At 43.5% G+C, this 17,422-nt stretch overlaps 2 protein-coding genes across 5 annotated transcripts in view; one reads left to right on the top strand and one right to left on the bottom strand.

Annotated features, from left to right (window-relative positions):
- ICA1L (islet cell autoantigen 1 like) overlaps positions 1-1,226 on the top strand; it is a 37,739-nt gene extending 36,513 nt beyond the window's left edge. For both annotated transcript variants that reach the window (XM_075285565.1, XM_075285566.1), the window contains exons 12-13: positions 15-95; positions 738-1,226. In XM_075285565.1, coding sequence (XP_075141666.1) covers positions 15-95; positions 738-853 — 197 coding nt within the window. In that variant the 3' untranslated portion in view covers positions 854-1,226. The remainder of the gene's footprint in view (positions 1-14; positions 96-737) is intronic.
- A 2,258-nt stretch (positions 1,227-3,484) lies between these two features.
- Positions 3,485-17,422, bottom strand: part of FAM117B (family with sequence similarity 117 member B) — a 28,638-nt gene continuing 14,700 nt past the window's right edge. For 2 of the 3 annotated variants that reach the window (XM_075284295.1, XM_075284297.1), the window contains exons 5-9: positions 17,234-17,383; positions 16,936-17,007; positions 11,149-11,359; positions 8,762-8,882; positions 3,485-7,610 (exon numbers count right to left, since the gene is read on the bottom strand). In XM_075284295.1, coding sequence (XP_075140396.1) covers positions 7,292-7,610; positions 8,762-8,882; positions 11,149-11,359; positions 16,936-17,007; positions 17,234-17,383 — 873 coding nt within the window. In that variant the 3' untranslated portion in view covers positions 3,485-7,291. The remainder of the gene's footprint in view (positions 7,611-8,761; positions 8,883-11,148; positions 11,360-16,935; positions 17,008-17,233; positions 17,384-17,422) is intronic. The other variant, XM_075284296.1, reaches the window with a different exon arrangement.

Raw genomic sequence — 17,422 nt, 5'->3', positions numbered from 1 at the left:
CTTCCTAATCTCAGACTGGAGTCTCCCAGGCTTATCTTCCAATGGCGGCAGGTCTGACTGTTCTCTACAGAAAACTCCTGACCCTCCAGGCAATAGTGAGTTGAAGTTATTTTTTTTTTTTTTTTGTGTATCTACCTGTAGCCCTTTTTTGAGATGGAATAGGAAATACCTACTATAACCAAGTGTGTCAAGTTGAGGAAAACTACTTAGGCTACGTTCACACTACCTTTATCAACATTCATTGCTGCCATCTGTCAAAGGATGACAGCAAAGGATATTAATTGAAGCTTATTAGCAGACGTGGAAAGAGCTTCCCTCCATCTTTGTCTACTCCCATTTGACTCTAATGGAAACAACATGGTGGACGTTTTCCTCCGTCATGTTTGTTTATTTTATAATGGGAAAAAAAAAAGTCCTACATGCGAGACTTTCTTTGGTCAGAAAAGTTAAAACCATGACAGAAGAAAGCTTCAACTGTGTTTTTATTTATTTATTTTTTTCTATTTGGGGTGAGTGCAGATGTGACGGCTCAGTGAAGCAGATACAGAACCTGAGCAGTGCGTTCTATGCCATGGCCGCCGTGTTATCTCAGTTCTGCTGTCTCCAGTGTTTAGCCCTGACTGAGGATGTAGACAAGCTCTAGGCCGTGCGAGCAGCAGGAAACCAGCAATTGTTTGCTCATTTCCCATAGTTGTTAATTTTCGTCCTTTTTTTTATTTATTTATTTTGTTCAATAGACCCAAAGGCAGGAAATTCAGACATGTCGGCATGGTTAAACATGATTGCAGATCTTGACCCATTCGCGAGCCTCGGTGCCACTAGCCACTCAGACAATGAACTTTTCAGTGCGTGACAGGAGACGGGATGAAGAATGACGTGAATGGATGCTTGTTGTGGAGCCTTGAACTCCAGTATCGGAGAATACTTTCTGAACTCTGCAGGAGATTAACCAACGACTTCAAGTGCTTTTAATGAAGTTCCCGTCCCTCCCTAGTTATCAGTATTGTAGTCTGATCACATCTTACAAGAAGAGAGTTTATTTCACAGGGGATCTCGACATTCCTCAAGTGTTGCCGGAAATGCGTTTCACAGAATTGCTTTCAAGAGGCGTCCTGATCATTTCCAGACTTGTCATTCACGATCAGCTTCTATTTTACATTTGGTAACAATGTTTATATGAATACACGATGAGTCAACGAGATGAGAATGTAGATAACAAATCTTGGTAAAGCAAAATAAAAAATATATATATATCTCTGGAAGTCAGTCTCTGCCAATGTACATACAGAGCTAGGATGGTAATGGTTAATTACTTCTCAAAACTTGTGCAAAGAAAAAAGTAGAGGGTAAATTTACACATGCAAGATTTGTAAGGGCGAGTTCACACCTGCAAATGGTCTCCACTTTGTGGCTTTCTGTCTGCTGCCCAAGAAACTGGACAGGAGACGGAAACCCGGCAGTCAGTGTCCGCCCGTGAGCGTCTTCTGGTCTCTGCAGCGAAAGTTTGTTGTTTTTTTTTTTTTTTTTAACTGGACACAAAGTCCTGCATGTCCGACTTTGTATCCGGTTAAAAATAAATAAATTTTGCTGCAGCTCACAGGCCCTCACTTTACAAACCCATTCAAATGAATGGGTTTGAAAAGTGACTGCCGGTTTCCGTCTCCTGTCCAGTTTCTTGGGCAAAAGATGGAAACCTGCAAAGCAGAGACCGGGGCGTAGATGTAAACCCACCCTTAGACGGTTGTATTGTTGTCCTGTTTAACTGAATGGGACTTGCAGAAATTTGGGCAAGTGCTGTGGAAGCAACCCCCTCTTATATGGAACGGATTTTCAGTCATAGAAATTTGGGCAACAAATCCATGGTGTTTGTATATCATCTAAGGAAACCCTTTAAGGAATAAAGTTCAATTTGATTAGTTGGTTTTAGAGAACCTTGTTACTATACATCTGATATCATTGAGGGATACAACACCATGGACACTGCCACTACCTAGATGGGCTATGTCCTCTCCACAAACACCAAGCTTTACAAGACATGGGCTTAAACCTAATGTCCATAGGAGCAGGGCTACTTTAACACATTGATGGGCAGTGTGAAGGTTTCAGAAGTGGCTCCTTCCATCACCACCACTTAAACATACCCCCCAACTTTTAGAAGATACAAAGATGGATAAAGATTGACATCAGACAGCAATTTTTTTTTTTTGTGTGCGTGCGGGTCATGCCCCTAACCACATCCATTTCTCCTGTAACCCGCCGAGTCTGATCATACCCTAACACTGTAATAGTGCCTGTCAATGTATAGCACTGTGATTGTGTGCACCACTCAGTATTACAGCAATATAATGCCACATTGCACCTGCAGGTTCTTACCATTGTGATATGTTCCAACTAATTTAGCCCACAGCTTTTGCCAGACCTAGGGCACATCTTGTCCTTGTCCCCAGGCTTCCTGCCTTACCTCAGGTTGGCTGATATCCTACTTGCTCCAGGCATTCTATTCCTTCTTTTGCAGCAGCTTCTGTCTCTACCTCTCTCTCAAAAATCAATGGGGGGTTGAGACAGCCTACAGATCAGATGGGTCTTTTCCCCCCAGTCTCCAGTACGCGGGAGACCTTGTCTTCCTTATACCCAAATGCCACCCTGGCCATAGTGCCGATACCTTCTCCTATGGTACACAGTGCAGTGTAAATCCGCTCCTGGAGCTGGTGAGTAGCCCTGTGGCCTATTTTTCCAACCCCTTTCTTCCATAGGTCTCCTTAGGCCCCGTTCACACGGCACAAGAGGGGGCAGATTTCGGCGCTGAATCTTAATCTGCCCCCTCACAATGGAGGTCTATGTAGACTGCTTGCTTACTTTTTTCCATGAGCAGCATGTTGCCGCTCATGGAAAAAAGAAGCGAGCTGCCCTTTCTCCAGGCGGATTGCTTAGCTGAATCACCCCTGGTGTCCGCCTTGCAGCAGCACCGTCCAGTCTAGGTCCATTCATTTGGGCCTACTCCGGAGTGGGAAGCCGCGATTGTCTTGGCAGACGCATTTTGGCCTTAGTCTGACACGGCTTCCCACGTCAGAATCAGGACCAAAATCCGCCATTCTGCTGCCTGTGTGAACTAGCCCATAGTTAGTTATCCTGTCTTTCCCCTGGAGGCTCCTACATCTGTGCCCGCTAAGTTGCTTCTCTACCACGGTGCTTGGCATAACATCACTGCAGTCCTGGGTTCTCTCCTGAGGTATTGGAAGGGATAAAGTCTCAGCATAGCTTCACTCTTTTCTGTGTTTGATACCATGAGATAAGTGACTACATTTTGGAGACAGATGTTCATAGTTGAATGGACAGACAAAGACCATAGAGACACATTGAGCTTTCAAGTAGAGTTTTATTAAGGTAACTCCGATATTCACATGTCCCCATGTCTGATACATAGTGACTTACACACAAACTGCTCATTCCGTGCTTGGGCTACAGTATAAAAAAAGATTTGTCGTTTTTACTGATGCGTTAAAGGCTGGTGCAGTTCATTCACTCTTGAAACAAGAGTTATTGCTATAAAATAAAGGTAAAAGGGCATCGTCTGAAACAGAATGACAAGGATAGATCGAATAATGCACATGTGTCCTGATCCTTCCTCCTGAACAGGGGAAGTCCTAACCAAAAGTCGTCGCCATATTGGTGTAAACAGCATTAGCCTGATATAGGTCGTCCTGCAGACTGGGCACAGGAGGAGGCCTCACAATTCTGAAACAATCTTTGGGATTGGATGGACAGACAATGGCCGCCGACTCAGATTCTCACATATACAGATCACCAGACCAAATCCACGTATCTTATTATATCCACAGATCTCATCCCAGCCGTGGGTCTAAAGACCCAAACCAGCGATATCAAAGGTCCCTCTGACGCTGCTAGTTTGCACCCTTAGCCCAGTGTTTGAGAGAGGACTCCAGCCACACATTGTACAGTTCTGTACCTGAGCACGCCCTCACCCTGACAATTTCTCTATTAACTTTGATGGGTTTTCTAGAAAAATTTAAGAAGAAAAAAAAAAAAAAAAAAAAGACGCAGACAATATAGCTTATAAGGCAAACCAATGTATAAAGATAACACTTTTACCATCTGTCAGAGGTGGCGCTCTGCTGGATCACCACCGCAACATGTGAACGTACCTAAAGAGCAGAAAGGGAGTGACAAAAATTGGCCATAATAAACATTGGGATAAATACTTTTTAATTGGTTTCCAGGACTTTAACAGTGAGGGCCTGACCCTAGGATAGATTATCAATATCAGTCTGGTGCAGGGTCAGACATGTGGCACCGCTGATCGGGGGTTGCAGCGCTCTGACAAGAGACGCATCCATCTTTGTCGTTTACCAGACACATTTGTACCCATTGTGCCTAGTTCTGCACCCCTATCCATGTGAATAGGACAGAGCTATGTCCAGCACACAGAGGCACAGCCATCACTAAATGTACACTGCTGTCCAGGATAATGATCAGGTCACAGCTCTCATCCAATCACTGCGGCCCCCTTTAGAAAATGTGCTGTGCACTGGACCCCGCCCCATCGGCTATTGAGGTCTTATCCTAAAAGGATGCGCCATCAATGTTAAAGTCCCCAACCCATAAGACAGTCACAACTGACCACTAATTCCCTCTGCACAGAAGAATGAATGAATGAACGTCTCCTGAAGGATAAAACTTACTGCACCTTCCCCTGACAATATCCTGATGAGTGAGTATAACAAATTATCACAGAACATCTGAATGATTCCACTAAAGACTGGTACACGGACATATCTGATGGCAGCTGAGCAACAGAAATACAGATTATTCATATGGTTTCCTGTCTGTTACTAGAATAGCCCAAAAACAAAAGACCTGTATCTTAGGCCAAAAGTTGAAAGAGGTTTTCTGAAACTGATCATAAGGCTAGGCCATCAATATCTGATGGGTAAAGGTCTGCCACCTCTGCCAGTCAGCTCAATGACTAATGGGCAGAGCCAGGTACACAGCTATGGATTTGTAGCTCAATCACATTCAGCACAATGGGTCTGAACTGTAAAACAGCTATGGACGACATGTCATAGGCCAAAAAAGAAGCTACAAGAGGCCAAGTGGCCCCTTCAATCAGCTGATCGTTATGGGTGCCAGGGGCTGGACCCTTGAGAACCTATTGTAAAGCTAGGTCACACAGCCCCCTCTACAGCGATCTTGTCTGTGACCCCAATTGTATGAGCACAGATCGCTGTGCTGCCCTATAACATCACAAGCAGAGGATGGAAATTGGGGAGTATTAGTTGTCCAAACTGCAACATTCTGTCGCAAAAATAAAACTCAAGGCTTGATTTTTATTTATTTTCTGACTGATGTCACAGCAATGTCTGCTGCAGTTCGACTCCATTCACATACATAACTTGCAATGGCAAATGGCGGCGTGTCCCAATTGAAGTCACGGACGCTTCAGCCTCAAGTAGAAGTTTGGTTTTGGGCCTTAACTGTAATTTCCTTGCGGGCTGTGCTCACCAGTTATTTTCTTTAGGGTAAGTTCACACAGGGTTTTTTGGTCAGGATTTTGAGGCCGTATCAGCCTCAAAATCTTGTCCAAAAAGACAGCTCCCATTGAAATCAATGGGAGACGGTCTTTCTTTTTTCCGGGAGCCGTTTCTTCCGGCTCCCAGAAAAAGAAGCGACATGCTCATTCTCCAGGCGGAATCGCATCGTGAATCCGCCTGAGGACACTCCCTCCTCCGGACTAAGCCCATTCATTTGGGCCTAACCTGGAGCAGTGTGCGCGCAGTGCACCGGCATCCAGTCGCAGCTACCCGTATTTTGGTCCGGAACCTGAGGCCGCCTCCGGTTCTGGTCCAAAATACTGTGTGTGAACTTATCCCTATACTTCCAAGTCTCTTCAGTGACTCTGGCAGCTGCACTAGCTCTCCCCCATGCTTTATACTGCAGCTCTGCTAGTTCAGACTCACCAGAAAGTTCATAGAACAGTGATGAGATAGGACAGGATCCCCATCTGGAGCACAAGCGGTGCCTGTTGCTCCCTCCATTGACCTACTTGGTTATTGTCAGTATAGAAGTGAACGGATATAGCGGCACACTCATGGCCATCTCTCCATTCATAGAGGCTGAGAGATAACGGTTGAAGGATCTCGTTCTTGGAATAGGTGCAACCTGCATATTTGCCATAAGTGCTCCAGATGGGAATACGCATTCACTGCTGCATGTATACTGAGCCTCGGGTATAAAGAGGGGCTTAGCTAAGGCTGGAAATCCACTTTAATATTTGGGATAACGGCAGAACTGAACTCCTTTGTGCTGCGAGTTTAACACACCCGCAGTTCTCTTATTTATGCTCAGACGGCCAAAAAAAACGGTCAAGTTAGAGAGAGATCCTCGTAGCAAGGATACAGAATATAGACTTGGCTGAGGAGCCTGTAATAGAACCAATGCCTTCCTGGCATATAAAACAACCTGTAAACTTTTCAACACCACATTTCAATGGCAAGTGTCATGATATGGTTAAAAAATAAAAAAACCATCAGTGTATGAATATACGTCTCCAACCATGATACACTGATAATGCAGCAGCCACATACAATGCCATATATCACAAATACTAATGAACTAGCGCCATGTCTGTCTTATTTACACCTCACCTCGCCCTCTCGGCTAGACGCCATGTTTGGTCCCCACAGCTGGAAAGAAGCTGAATCCATAGAAAATACCACAGCCACTGAAACACGTTTCCCCACTTTCCTAAAACATTCAGAATTTATACCCATGCATGATATAGGAAGAAAAAAAAACAAATATTGATGTGACCCCACCTTTATGTAGTCACTAGGATTACAATGATACCCTTCATCTCCCCGGCAGTATACAACGTACCGATCATGTCACAGTCTTACCTTCCGTAACGTCGCTGGACCTGCAGTTTGCCCGTCCCTGGACCACTGCCCATGTCGGCATCATCACAAAAGTCCAATAAAAGTTTTGTAACAGTAAATTGGCCATATTGTGGGAATATGGGTAGAGTAATCCTTACTACTTACCCATTGACAACTGCAGCAGCAGTGACTTAAATACAAGAGAAAAAAAATAAAGTATAATAAGCTAAAACTATAATAAGCCCTTTCTAGTATCAAAGAGCAGATCAATGACCAAGATCAATACCAACAATGGTAAGGCATGCTGCCCATGTTACAGCAGAAGAAGAATATGGTCAGCTTAGGACAATACTGCATCTAGAGTCTCTACATATCAGGTAAGTGCACAGCTCCGCTGCTTAGTCCTCCTCTTCCTCAATCTGGCCAGTAGGGTGCAGCAGCGACATCGGAGAGGCGAGAGTATTGGTACCGCGAGAATTACGTTCTTGTTCTAGGCTGGAGGATATGGAGGTCATGCTAAAATTCTGAACTAAGGAAGGAGGGATCCCAGAAGGAACAGTCAGGCTGTGGTTGGAGCCTTTGAAAGCAATTTCCTGATTTGGCAGAAGAGGCTTGAGGATGCTGACAAGGCAGAAGGCAGATCCGCTCTTTGGGATAAAGTTCACTTTGTTCTTGTCAGGGCAGTAGAAAGGAGGGATTTCATGTAAGGGCTTTGGCCTGCAGTAAATGGTGCAGATGTTAGGTTTCATCTGAATAGAATATGCAGCACATTATAGAGAAATCACAGAATAGGCAGAATAGGATGGCGCTTTTTTATTCTTCTAATACATTATAAACCTGGAAACAACATTATTTATTTATTTATTTATTTTTAAACTGCAAGTGTAAGTGAGCGGTCCGACAGAAAGTCATACATTAGGCTTTGGTTATTGTAATACATGCAGGGTAACGTGTGGGACCCTCTATCCAGGTGCGGCCTCTGTAACCCCTTTTCTTTCTGGCATTACACCATGCATGGTTACAGGGAAGCCTGGGGTGCAGAGACTGTTACCTAATGTGTATGGCCAGCTGAATACATGGCTAGACCATTAAAGGGGTCCTCCGCAGTAACAGTCTCTTCTAAATCCACTGATAACTGTTTTTACTGGAGGAAAGATAGCCAGATATTGCAGCCTGCCATGTACAAGAATGGCCTGAGTGCTCAAGCACGATTCTTTGGTTTGGGAGCCACCTTTATGTGCAGAGATTTCACTCTAAAATATCCATATATGCAAAAGAACATATTGGTATACGGCAGTGGTAAATGTAAGAGTGGATAACTGCACGGTCAATGACACAGCATATAAATTACTACTGCCACCCATGGCTTCTCTATCCTACCCTAACATGAGGGTTTCATTTCCCATATAACCTTAGGGACAGAAAAAACACTCCCTTTAACTCTTCTATAACATATGCCACATCATAATCCTTCTTTTCTAATCTATAAATTAAAGGCAACCTCAAAATAAAGAGAACTATTCTATTACACAGCAAATCCTCAAAACCGTGAGTGCGCTGGAAATACTCCAGGACATCTCTGTATGTCTAATGCTTAGTGCCTGCGTATCGCCATGTGTCACTATCCTGCACACGGCTGTCCTGTAGCCATTTCTTCTGGTTTCACTTATAAAGCTATAAAGATCAATGAAGTAGAAGGAGGAAGATGAAACCGCATGTGGTGAATGTAAAATAAATTATTGTAGGACATCTACTAATATCAGTGTCTACTCCTTGGCGTCAATGGCCGTCGGTAGTTCTCAGACACTCCCTCTACACAACTACGCTATAATCCCACATAAATTACAGATATGGTGATGAACACTTACACGCTTTCCTCAAATACTTTAACCCTTTCACAACCTTCAGGTGGTTCTCGCTTGAACATGTAGCTGTTGTTGGGCTTTGGAGATGTCGCGTACTTGGGGAAGGGAGAGTGGTTCCCATTCTCTGCGGGTGAAAGTGATTGACATTATTAACAGGATCAGCCCAAAAGGGAAACAAGCCAAGCATAGATCGCTGTAAATCAAGATGTTAGAAAGGGGAAAAAAAAAAATTATATTTGAAAAATAAATGTATATCTATGTATATATATATCTATGTATATATATATCTATGTATCTATATCTATCTATCTATCTACACACACACACATACATATATACATATATAATTTAATCTAAAAACTGTGTTGTGCTGTTCCTCTCATTACTCCTAAAAATGAATCAATAAATTGACAACTGGGCGTTACCATTCCCTACACAGTGTGACTCTGGCAGGACGGATCACACAATGTTGTGGCATCTCCCCAAAAGGTAACATCAAGGTGTCAGTCTTTTTTTCAGGAGGGGCGGCACAATATACAGTTTGAAGACCGGATGTGCCAGATTTGATACATTAGAATATAAAACCATCATCTGGAGAGGAGACTGATCCTGAAAAAATTACAGCTACTAGCAAATCACAGCTACAGGTCAGTGCTGGTGGTAGCAGCCAAGACGGCGCAAATACACGGTGCAGTCTGACTGTTAGCAGTCTCATAGCTTGGATCCAGCTGTACTAATAGAGGGATAACGCGGCCTCCACGTCTGCACAGTGACTAACAGACTGTTGTGTATAGACTTCTATACAGCAGCCTGCCCATCACCACATTGAGGACGTTCTCCTTGTGACCACCGTCAGACTCACTCAGAGACCTGTGTATTTCTTACAGGGAGTCTGATACCAGGGTGAAGCAACACAGACAGGACTCACCTGAATGTAAGTTTGCCTCAGTTGTCCAGATAACCACTTATTACATTAAGAGCAGCTCCTTTGCTCCAAACTGATGTGCCCTGCATTGATCTAATAATACGCCATAGTGAACACTGAGATTTCAGCATAGCCCCCTGGCTCCGTCTCTCATAAGAGGGGAGACATATTAGAGCATTGTGTGGCATAGCAGTTTGGAGAACCAATGGCCGCTCCATTGTTCCAATCTAATAGTTTCCATATTGTGAAATAAATGAATATCTGGGCAACCGAGGCACACATTTTCATGGGGGGGAAAAAGGCGTTCCAGTTGGATAGGTCAGGCGCACCTGAATGTGTTGCAGGTTGCATACGCTTCACCCTGGTGACAGATTCCCTTTTACTAGCGCTAGAAGTCACAACATTTTTGAGCCATTTTGGCAACTTGAAGTACGCACTTCTGACTAGAATACGATGCTACAGACCGCTGCTTATATAGGGCTGTATATTAAGCTAGCAGACTCACTGTAACTTAATGGTCACTAATATTCATTAATAATAAATCAGCAACAAGCCAAAATATGGAAAGATTGTAATACTATAAAATGATAGTTCCCATAGATCCAAGTCTCCACTGTAGTACAAGCAATAGAGATGAGCGAACACTGTTCGGAACAGTGTTCACTCTCTAACAAGCAACATAAGGTGGTGCAGATATGGCCTAATATTCAGCATTACGCAGGGCCTTCTCTACATGGTGGATTATGGTATTGGCAGGAGACTTCTTAGGGGATTACTCTTTATAAATGACTTTGTGAAGCTAGATCTTGGTACTTTGCTTGGTTATTGGAGGTATTGATTAATATTTGGTTTTATGACCAGGTGTCATGGTAATTTCCATTCATGTACAGCGGTCTGGGGTTGAATTATGTATATATATATATATATATATATATATATATATATATATATATATATATATATATATATATATATATGTGTGTATGTAAAGGCTTAAAAGCTCCAGCGTTAAAGGGGTTGTGCCATTAAGGAAAATCAACAGATCACTGGCAATCTGACCACCGGAACCCCAAGTGATGAGGAGAAAGGAGGAATAAAAGACCCCCATGCCGCCACCTCATAAACTGAGTGTCCAGTGCTCTATTCACTGCTACAGGACTGCTGGGACTGCATTCGATAATTGTGGTTTATGGAGTGTTTGAGTTCTGATAGATTGTAGTGTTCTAGGTGTAATACTAGATATATCCCATACTGGATGTTACGACATGCTAGATATATCCTATATTGCATGATGCTAGATAAAACCTATAGCTGATGCTACTAAATGCTAGTTATGGCCCATATTTAGCAGTCACAAATGATACATTCAGCTTCCCCATTTTCAATAGCAAGCTCATGTAATATCCACATATCAACAGTAACGTCTTCAATGTAACCTTCAGGAATGACAAAGTCCATGTCGTACCTTTATCTCTGGGATCTGTTTGTGTGTCCTCGGTGGAACATGGGCTCTCCTCGTTGCAGTCATTGGAGATGGTTATGAAGGAAGCCGGAGATATGGACTGGGAGCGGCTGCTGTTGTTGCTTCCGCGCTCATTTCCTCCAGGTGTCTGTGTATCTACACTTCTTAGAGCGAGTGGCGGGGGAGCGCGGTGCCCATCTGGAATATCTTGGGGCTATAAAATATAAAAACATATACAAAACAAAAGAAAAAAAAAAAAAAAGAAATAAAAAACAATTACGCGGATAATTATCTTTGCTAAACAAAAGAAGTTAGTGGACAGAATATATGTTTAAACAAAAAAAATAAATAAAACACCCAAAAACTAGTGTCTCCTAAGCTCTATACTCCTCTACTACTGTCTGTTCACCACTACACCCTCCTATTGGCTCAGACACTGCTCTAAAACCTGCAGAGAAACACTTGGCTCAGTGTCAGTCCAAGATAACAATGACGATAACGCACATAACTGGACTACGTAACGCGAGGTATATCACCAAGTCAGTTCCCAACAATAGTCATTTGACATTAGGTTACTGCAATAATATGTGGGGGGCGCCAAATAAACCTACCAGGAATGCGAAATAACTTTCATTTTGTGGAGTACACAAACCTACCAACTAAACTGCAAGTCTATATAGGAAGCCTCGAAAGAAATCAGACGGGTGCAAAATGCATGTGAAAAAGGGACAGTATGGCATATGTGTGGCCCGCGGTTTTATAGATCCCTTGGACTTGACTCTATAAAAAGATCTGCGAAGATGGGCAAAGTTAGAATATGCTCTACTTTTTGATGCCATGTTATAAAAGTCATGTGAATAGTCCCATTAAAAAGAATTGATTTTAATGCAGCGTGTGACCTCAGTTACAAACTGACCTTTCAACTAGCCACATAATAGGTCATCCTCATCAGTATGTGGTCTGTCGGGGTCCAAGCAAAGGTCCCTGCACAAATCAGCTGTTCTCGCAGCATCCAGGTGCCAGAAGAATCTAGTGGATGGGGAACACGTGCAGCACCGCTCCTATTAAACTAATGGCAGTGGTGTCACGCAATAGCAGCATGGCACCTGTTACTTGCATCAGAGCATTGCTGCACATGCTCCCCATCCAGAGGAAGCTGCAACACCTGATCTGTGAGACATCCAGCTACTGGACCCAACAGATCACATCCTCATCACCTATCCCGTAGAAAATCAAGCTTTGGAACAGAAAGCCGCTTAAACATTGTCAGGGTAAATAAGGAGTAACAAAATAGTAACACTGCACAGAGTAAGACAAACACTATGAGAAGATTTTTACCCAATGCAGGAAAAAAAAAAAAAAAAAAAAAGAGTCAGAGAGCTGTATGCATGGTCATTGTAATTTTCAGGACATCAATAACCAATAGACATAGGGTCTTGAACAATCCTCTTAAGATTGGCGTTTTGTAACAATCCCCACCATGTAAGATGCACCAAATTTATTAGGAGGTGGCCGTTGGATGGTTTAAATCATCAAGACACAATATCTGACAGCAGTGGACACAAGCAAATGGCTGCACAACCTGTCGTGAAAGAAACTGCATACTGCCCCTGAACATGAGTTCAGTAATTCAGTAAATAAGCAAACTGTGGCTACTGCTCTGACGTTATGGCCAATTTAGCTTCGGTTAAAAATTCTCTTTAAAGAGGACCTGTCACCTCTCAGCCATTAAAAGAGTATCAACTAATGAAGACTCAATTTTTATCACCTGCACAGAGATGGCTCAGTTCTTAGGCCCGGATCACATCTGCATTTGGGTCTCCATTTGGGGAGTCCGCCTGGGGACCCCCCGTATGGAAACCTATACACACTAAAAAGCACTTTCCTAAGGAAACCACACAGACCCCATAGATTATCATGAGGTCCATGTGATTACCGCTCGGTTTCGCGCATGAAACATGCAGAGAGAAAAGTGTGGCTTGCAGTTTGTATGGCGAGTGAGCAGCATGGCTTGTAGTATGTAAACTTTACCAAGAGCTGCATTGCCTCAGTACAGGTGATCTGTGGGGGGTCTTGGGTGTCGGACCCCCACATGTCTGATATTGATGACCTATCTTAAACATAGGCCCTCAAGGCTAGAGTGGATAACCCCTTTAATGTTGTGCTGTTCGTCCTGTATATTTATACAACATTGACTGTAAGCAGCTAAGGGCTCGTTCACATCTGCGCCTGGTCTCCGTTCTGCAGGTTTCTGTTTCCTGCACAAAACAGGGGCAGGAGACGGAAACCTGCAGGACTCTCTCACCCATTCATTTGAATGGGTGAGAAAGCTGTCCGGCCGTGAGCGGCGGTGAGCGTTTTATGCTCTCCGCCGCGAAATCTCTTTTTTAAATCTGGACACAGAGTCAGACATGCAGTACTCTGTGTCCGGATTTTAAAAAACGGTTTCGCGGCGGAGAGCATAAAACCCTTACCGCCGCACCCAGTCTGTGGTTTCCGTCTTCTTGCATGCAGAAGACGGAAACCACAGAACGGAGACCCGAACACAGGTGTGAAGCTAGCGTCAGGGTGACCCTATAGTCTGACATCAGTCAGTGCACACAGTAAGACGGGAGAGGTAGAGGACCACTTTAACAAACGGTTCTTAATGTATTCATAACAGTAGGACAGAAATAGCAGAGGAACAGCACAAATGTATCAGGATGTAGGACCCACAATGGTTGTTTCCTTGGGATTACAATGAACATCTTAGAAGTGACAGGTCGTCATAAAGTGAACTCCATTATCCTTTCAGTCATTGGTACAACAAACGTAGTACATTTAAATGTAAAACTATTTCAGTAACTCCCTTTCAATAACCTATGCAAAAGGGAGAATCGGTAGAGAATTTGCAAAACTAGTGAATGGGGAGAGTGGAGGAGTCGCCCACAGTAAGCCATACGGCCAAATAGAAGCTAACAACCATCGGACTACTATGGGCGGCTCTTCAACTTTTCCTTCCCACAAGAATTGATCTTTCTTAATAGATTGCAGTAAACATTTCTACAATACAAACACCTACAGGCTTCGTTCACTATGGATGGTATGTAGAATCCATACTAGTCTAATATATACATAAGAGACTGAAATATTGATGACCTTTTCTTATGTATCCTATTGGTGGAGGTCTGACACCCAGGACCTCTACAGATCAGCAGTTTCAAAAGATTGCAATTTCTTCTGAAGCAAACACAGTCACAGTCATTGGTCATATAGTACAGCTGCAGCTCAGTCCCATTTAAGTGATTGGGGCTGAACTGCAATACCAAGCACAGCCCCCAAGTAATGCACTGTGTGTTGTATTCAGTGAAGAGGCCACAATGCTCAACACTACAGTCTTTTCAAACCGCTGATAGTGGGGGTCCTGAATATCGAGACCTCCCGATTAGATATTGGTCTGTTCCCAGGGATAGGTCATCAATATCTCAGTCCTAAAAAGACCTTAAGGGTGCATTCACACTATGTAACGCCAGCGTGTATCACAGCCGTAAACGCCGGCGCTACAGCAGGGCTGCCGAACACTTCCCATTCATTTCTATGGGAGCCGGCATATGAGCGCTCCCCATAGAAATGAATGGGCTGCTTCTTTCACTGCGAGCAGTCCCATTAAAGTGAATGGGATGTGCCGGCGTGTACGGCTCGGCATGAGCAGAGCTTGCCATATACGCCGGCACTTCCCATTCACTTCAATGGGACTGCTCGCAGTGAAAGAAGCAGCCCATTCATTTCTATGGGGAGCGCTCGTATGCCGGCTCCCATAGAAATGAATGGGAAGTGTTCGGCAGCCCTGCTGTAACGCCGGCGTGTACAGCTGTGATACACGCTGGCGTTACGTAGTGTGAATGCAGCCTAAGGCTGAGGCCCCACATTGCAGAAATATAGCTTTTTTTGTTGCAGACTTTGCATTTTGAGCCAAAGTCAAGGATATAGAAAAGTTCTTATGCTTTTACTTCTTGATCAATCCACTTCTGGCTTTGGCTCAAACAACCACATCAAAATCTGCAACATGGGGCCTAGTGATATTACAGGCACAAGTTACCCTCCATCCACTTTCTTACTGGTGGGGGGTCCAAGTCCTAAGACCAACATCAATCTTAAGAACAGGGGAACCCAGTTTGACAGGATCAGTGGTCAGAAATGCACCCCCACAAAAATGAGTGGCGGGAGTGCAAATTCCTAATCACCAATCCATAAACACAAGGGCGTAAAGCACACTGTGTCCTGGTTCACATGTGCGGGTTCCAGCGGATAGTAGGTAACTTGTGACCAGAACCTAGGGAATAGCAGCCATATTCATCCCCCTCCTTCCCCTTCATAACACAACTGCAGCAAGAATGGACAGATATCTGTATTAGGAGTTGTGCAAAGACTCAGTACTCCGGTCACTACTGACAGATACTGGGAATCTCCTGCTCAACCACTGCCCTAGATCAAAACACTATAAAAAAAAAAAAAAAAAAAAAAGAATGGACTTTCCTTAGTTAGCGTAACATGCAGTAAAGTATAACAAGCGTGGTTAGAAGAAAATCCAGCATTTCATAAGAGGATCTGATGGTTCCCAGAGCGTCTACTAACAGAGTCTAATCCCTATACCGCTCCTATTGTATGGTCCCTTCTGCCCCCCCACCCTGATCAGACACTTGCCTTTTACCCACTGTATTAAATCTACTAGAGATTGTAAAAAGTATAAAAACACCATTACATCATCAATAGGGTTATTAAATACAGTAGCATCATAATATACTTCGGTATTGTTGGGCAGCACATGATCAGAGCCAAAGTCCCTCAGTGGTCACAGCGGATTCCCCAAAAATCTCAACCAACTTTTTAAAACTTGCTAAAAGGGGTTTTCCAGACTAAACTATTGATGCTCTTACCCCAGGGATAGGGCAATTCTTTTCTGCTGGCCTACTTTTTAGTATCCATGTCCTGCTATGAACAAGAGGCTGGGGGATGGCGTATAAACACTAGTGCAAAGGAAGTGCCCTCGCCTCATAAACCTACTAGATGACAGCCGGTGTATAGATATAGAGGTTAAAGCAGAGCCGTCACCTCTCCACAAGTCTGTTCTATTAAATGTATATTGCCCATTATATAATCTGGGGCATCGTTTCTTAAGTTCTCTGATGCGTCATTCCTCTATTACTCCTCCTGAATATATATGAAGAAATTAACGGGACGGGGGGGGGGGGGATGTTACTCTTCCTCTGGTCAGAAGGGTGCACCCCCAGGTATTCTGGCACTGATAGGACTGTCAAACACTGTATAGGGATGCACCCCTACCTGGTAACACCCAGGTGGCAATTTGTTCATACGTTTTGCCTTAGTAATAAGAAATGTCATAATAATGATTCTAATTGTTATTTCCAGGGGGATACGAGCAGTGACAGACCCTCTTTAAGCAGAGTGGTGACTGACGGGTAACTGACTGCAGTTGTCATAAAGGTCTGGGCCAGCAAAACCTGTAACTAAAGACCTTCCACAATGGCGTCTGTTATGTTACTATGACACGTGTAGAATATGTGTTTATTATTGCCAAGCTTGCAGCTATTACACAACACAGGTTAGCAGATAAGTAGATAACGTAAATGATACTGCCAGAACTCAATGACATCATCAAGCTGAGAAAAATGTAAAGTACATGCTAACATATTAGTGTATAAGCACTTTGTTCTCCAAGTTAATAAAACAAAACAATAAAATAGGATGTATACACAAAGTAAAAGAATACCACACACAGCGACAACTTACCTCAGGGTGCAGATGCTGGAAACTCATTGTAATGTTCCCATTGACATCAGGAAGGCCTGAACAGTCTCCATGCTGGGAAACCACAAGGATATATGCTTCAAGATGAATATTGGAGCAACCCACCCTCCTTAATAAACCCATAATATGGAGGGTGAAAACTTAAAAAAATAAAAATGCTTCTTGATTCCATGTGCAGCGGAGAAAAGTGAATAGAGCCTTCTCAATGGTAAGTCATAAATTACCATCAAGAACCAGTAACTGGGGTACGGCTCCGTAGTGGAAAAGAAGATGCACTTACCATGAGGAGCTGCTCTTCCTTCTCTCCAGTTTCTTTAATGATGATTTCAATCTCTTGGTTCAGCCCCTCTACACTGTTCCGAAAGCGCGACCCCGAGGATTTGGTGATGGGGATAGTCATTGGAGTGAGTACATTCTTAGACATGGAGCTCTGCATGGAAGATGAAAAAAAAAATTATTTGATTTTGAG

The sequence above is a fragment of the Leptodactylus fuscus genome, chromosome 8, assembly GCF_031893055.1.
Source record: "Leptodactylus fuscus isolate aLepFus1 chromosome 8, aLepFus1.hap2, whole genome shotgun sequence".
Taxonomy (NCBI): domain Eukaryota; kingdom Metazoa; phylum Chordata; class Amphibia; order Anura; family Leptodactylidae; genus Leptodactylus; species Leptodactylus fuscus.
The sequence above is the reverse complement of the archived record's forward strand: the minus strand, read 5'-3'. Positions and strand labels throughout refer to the sequence as shown.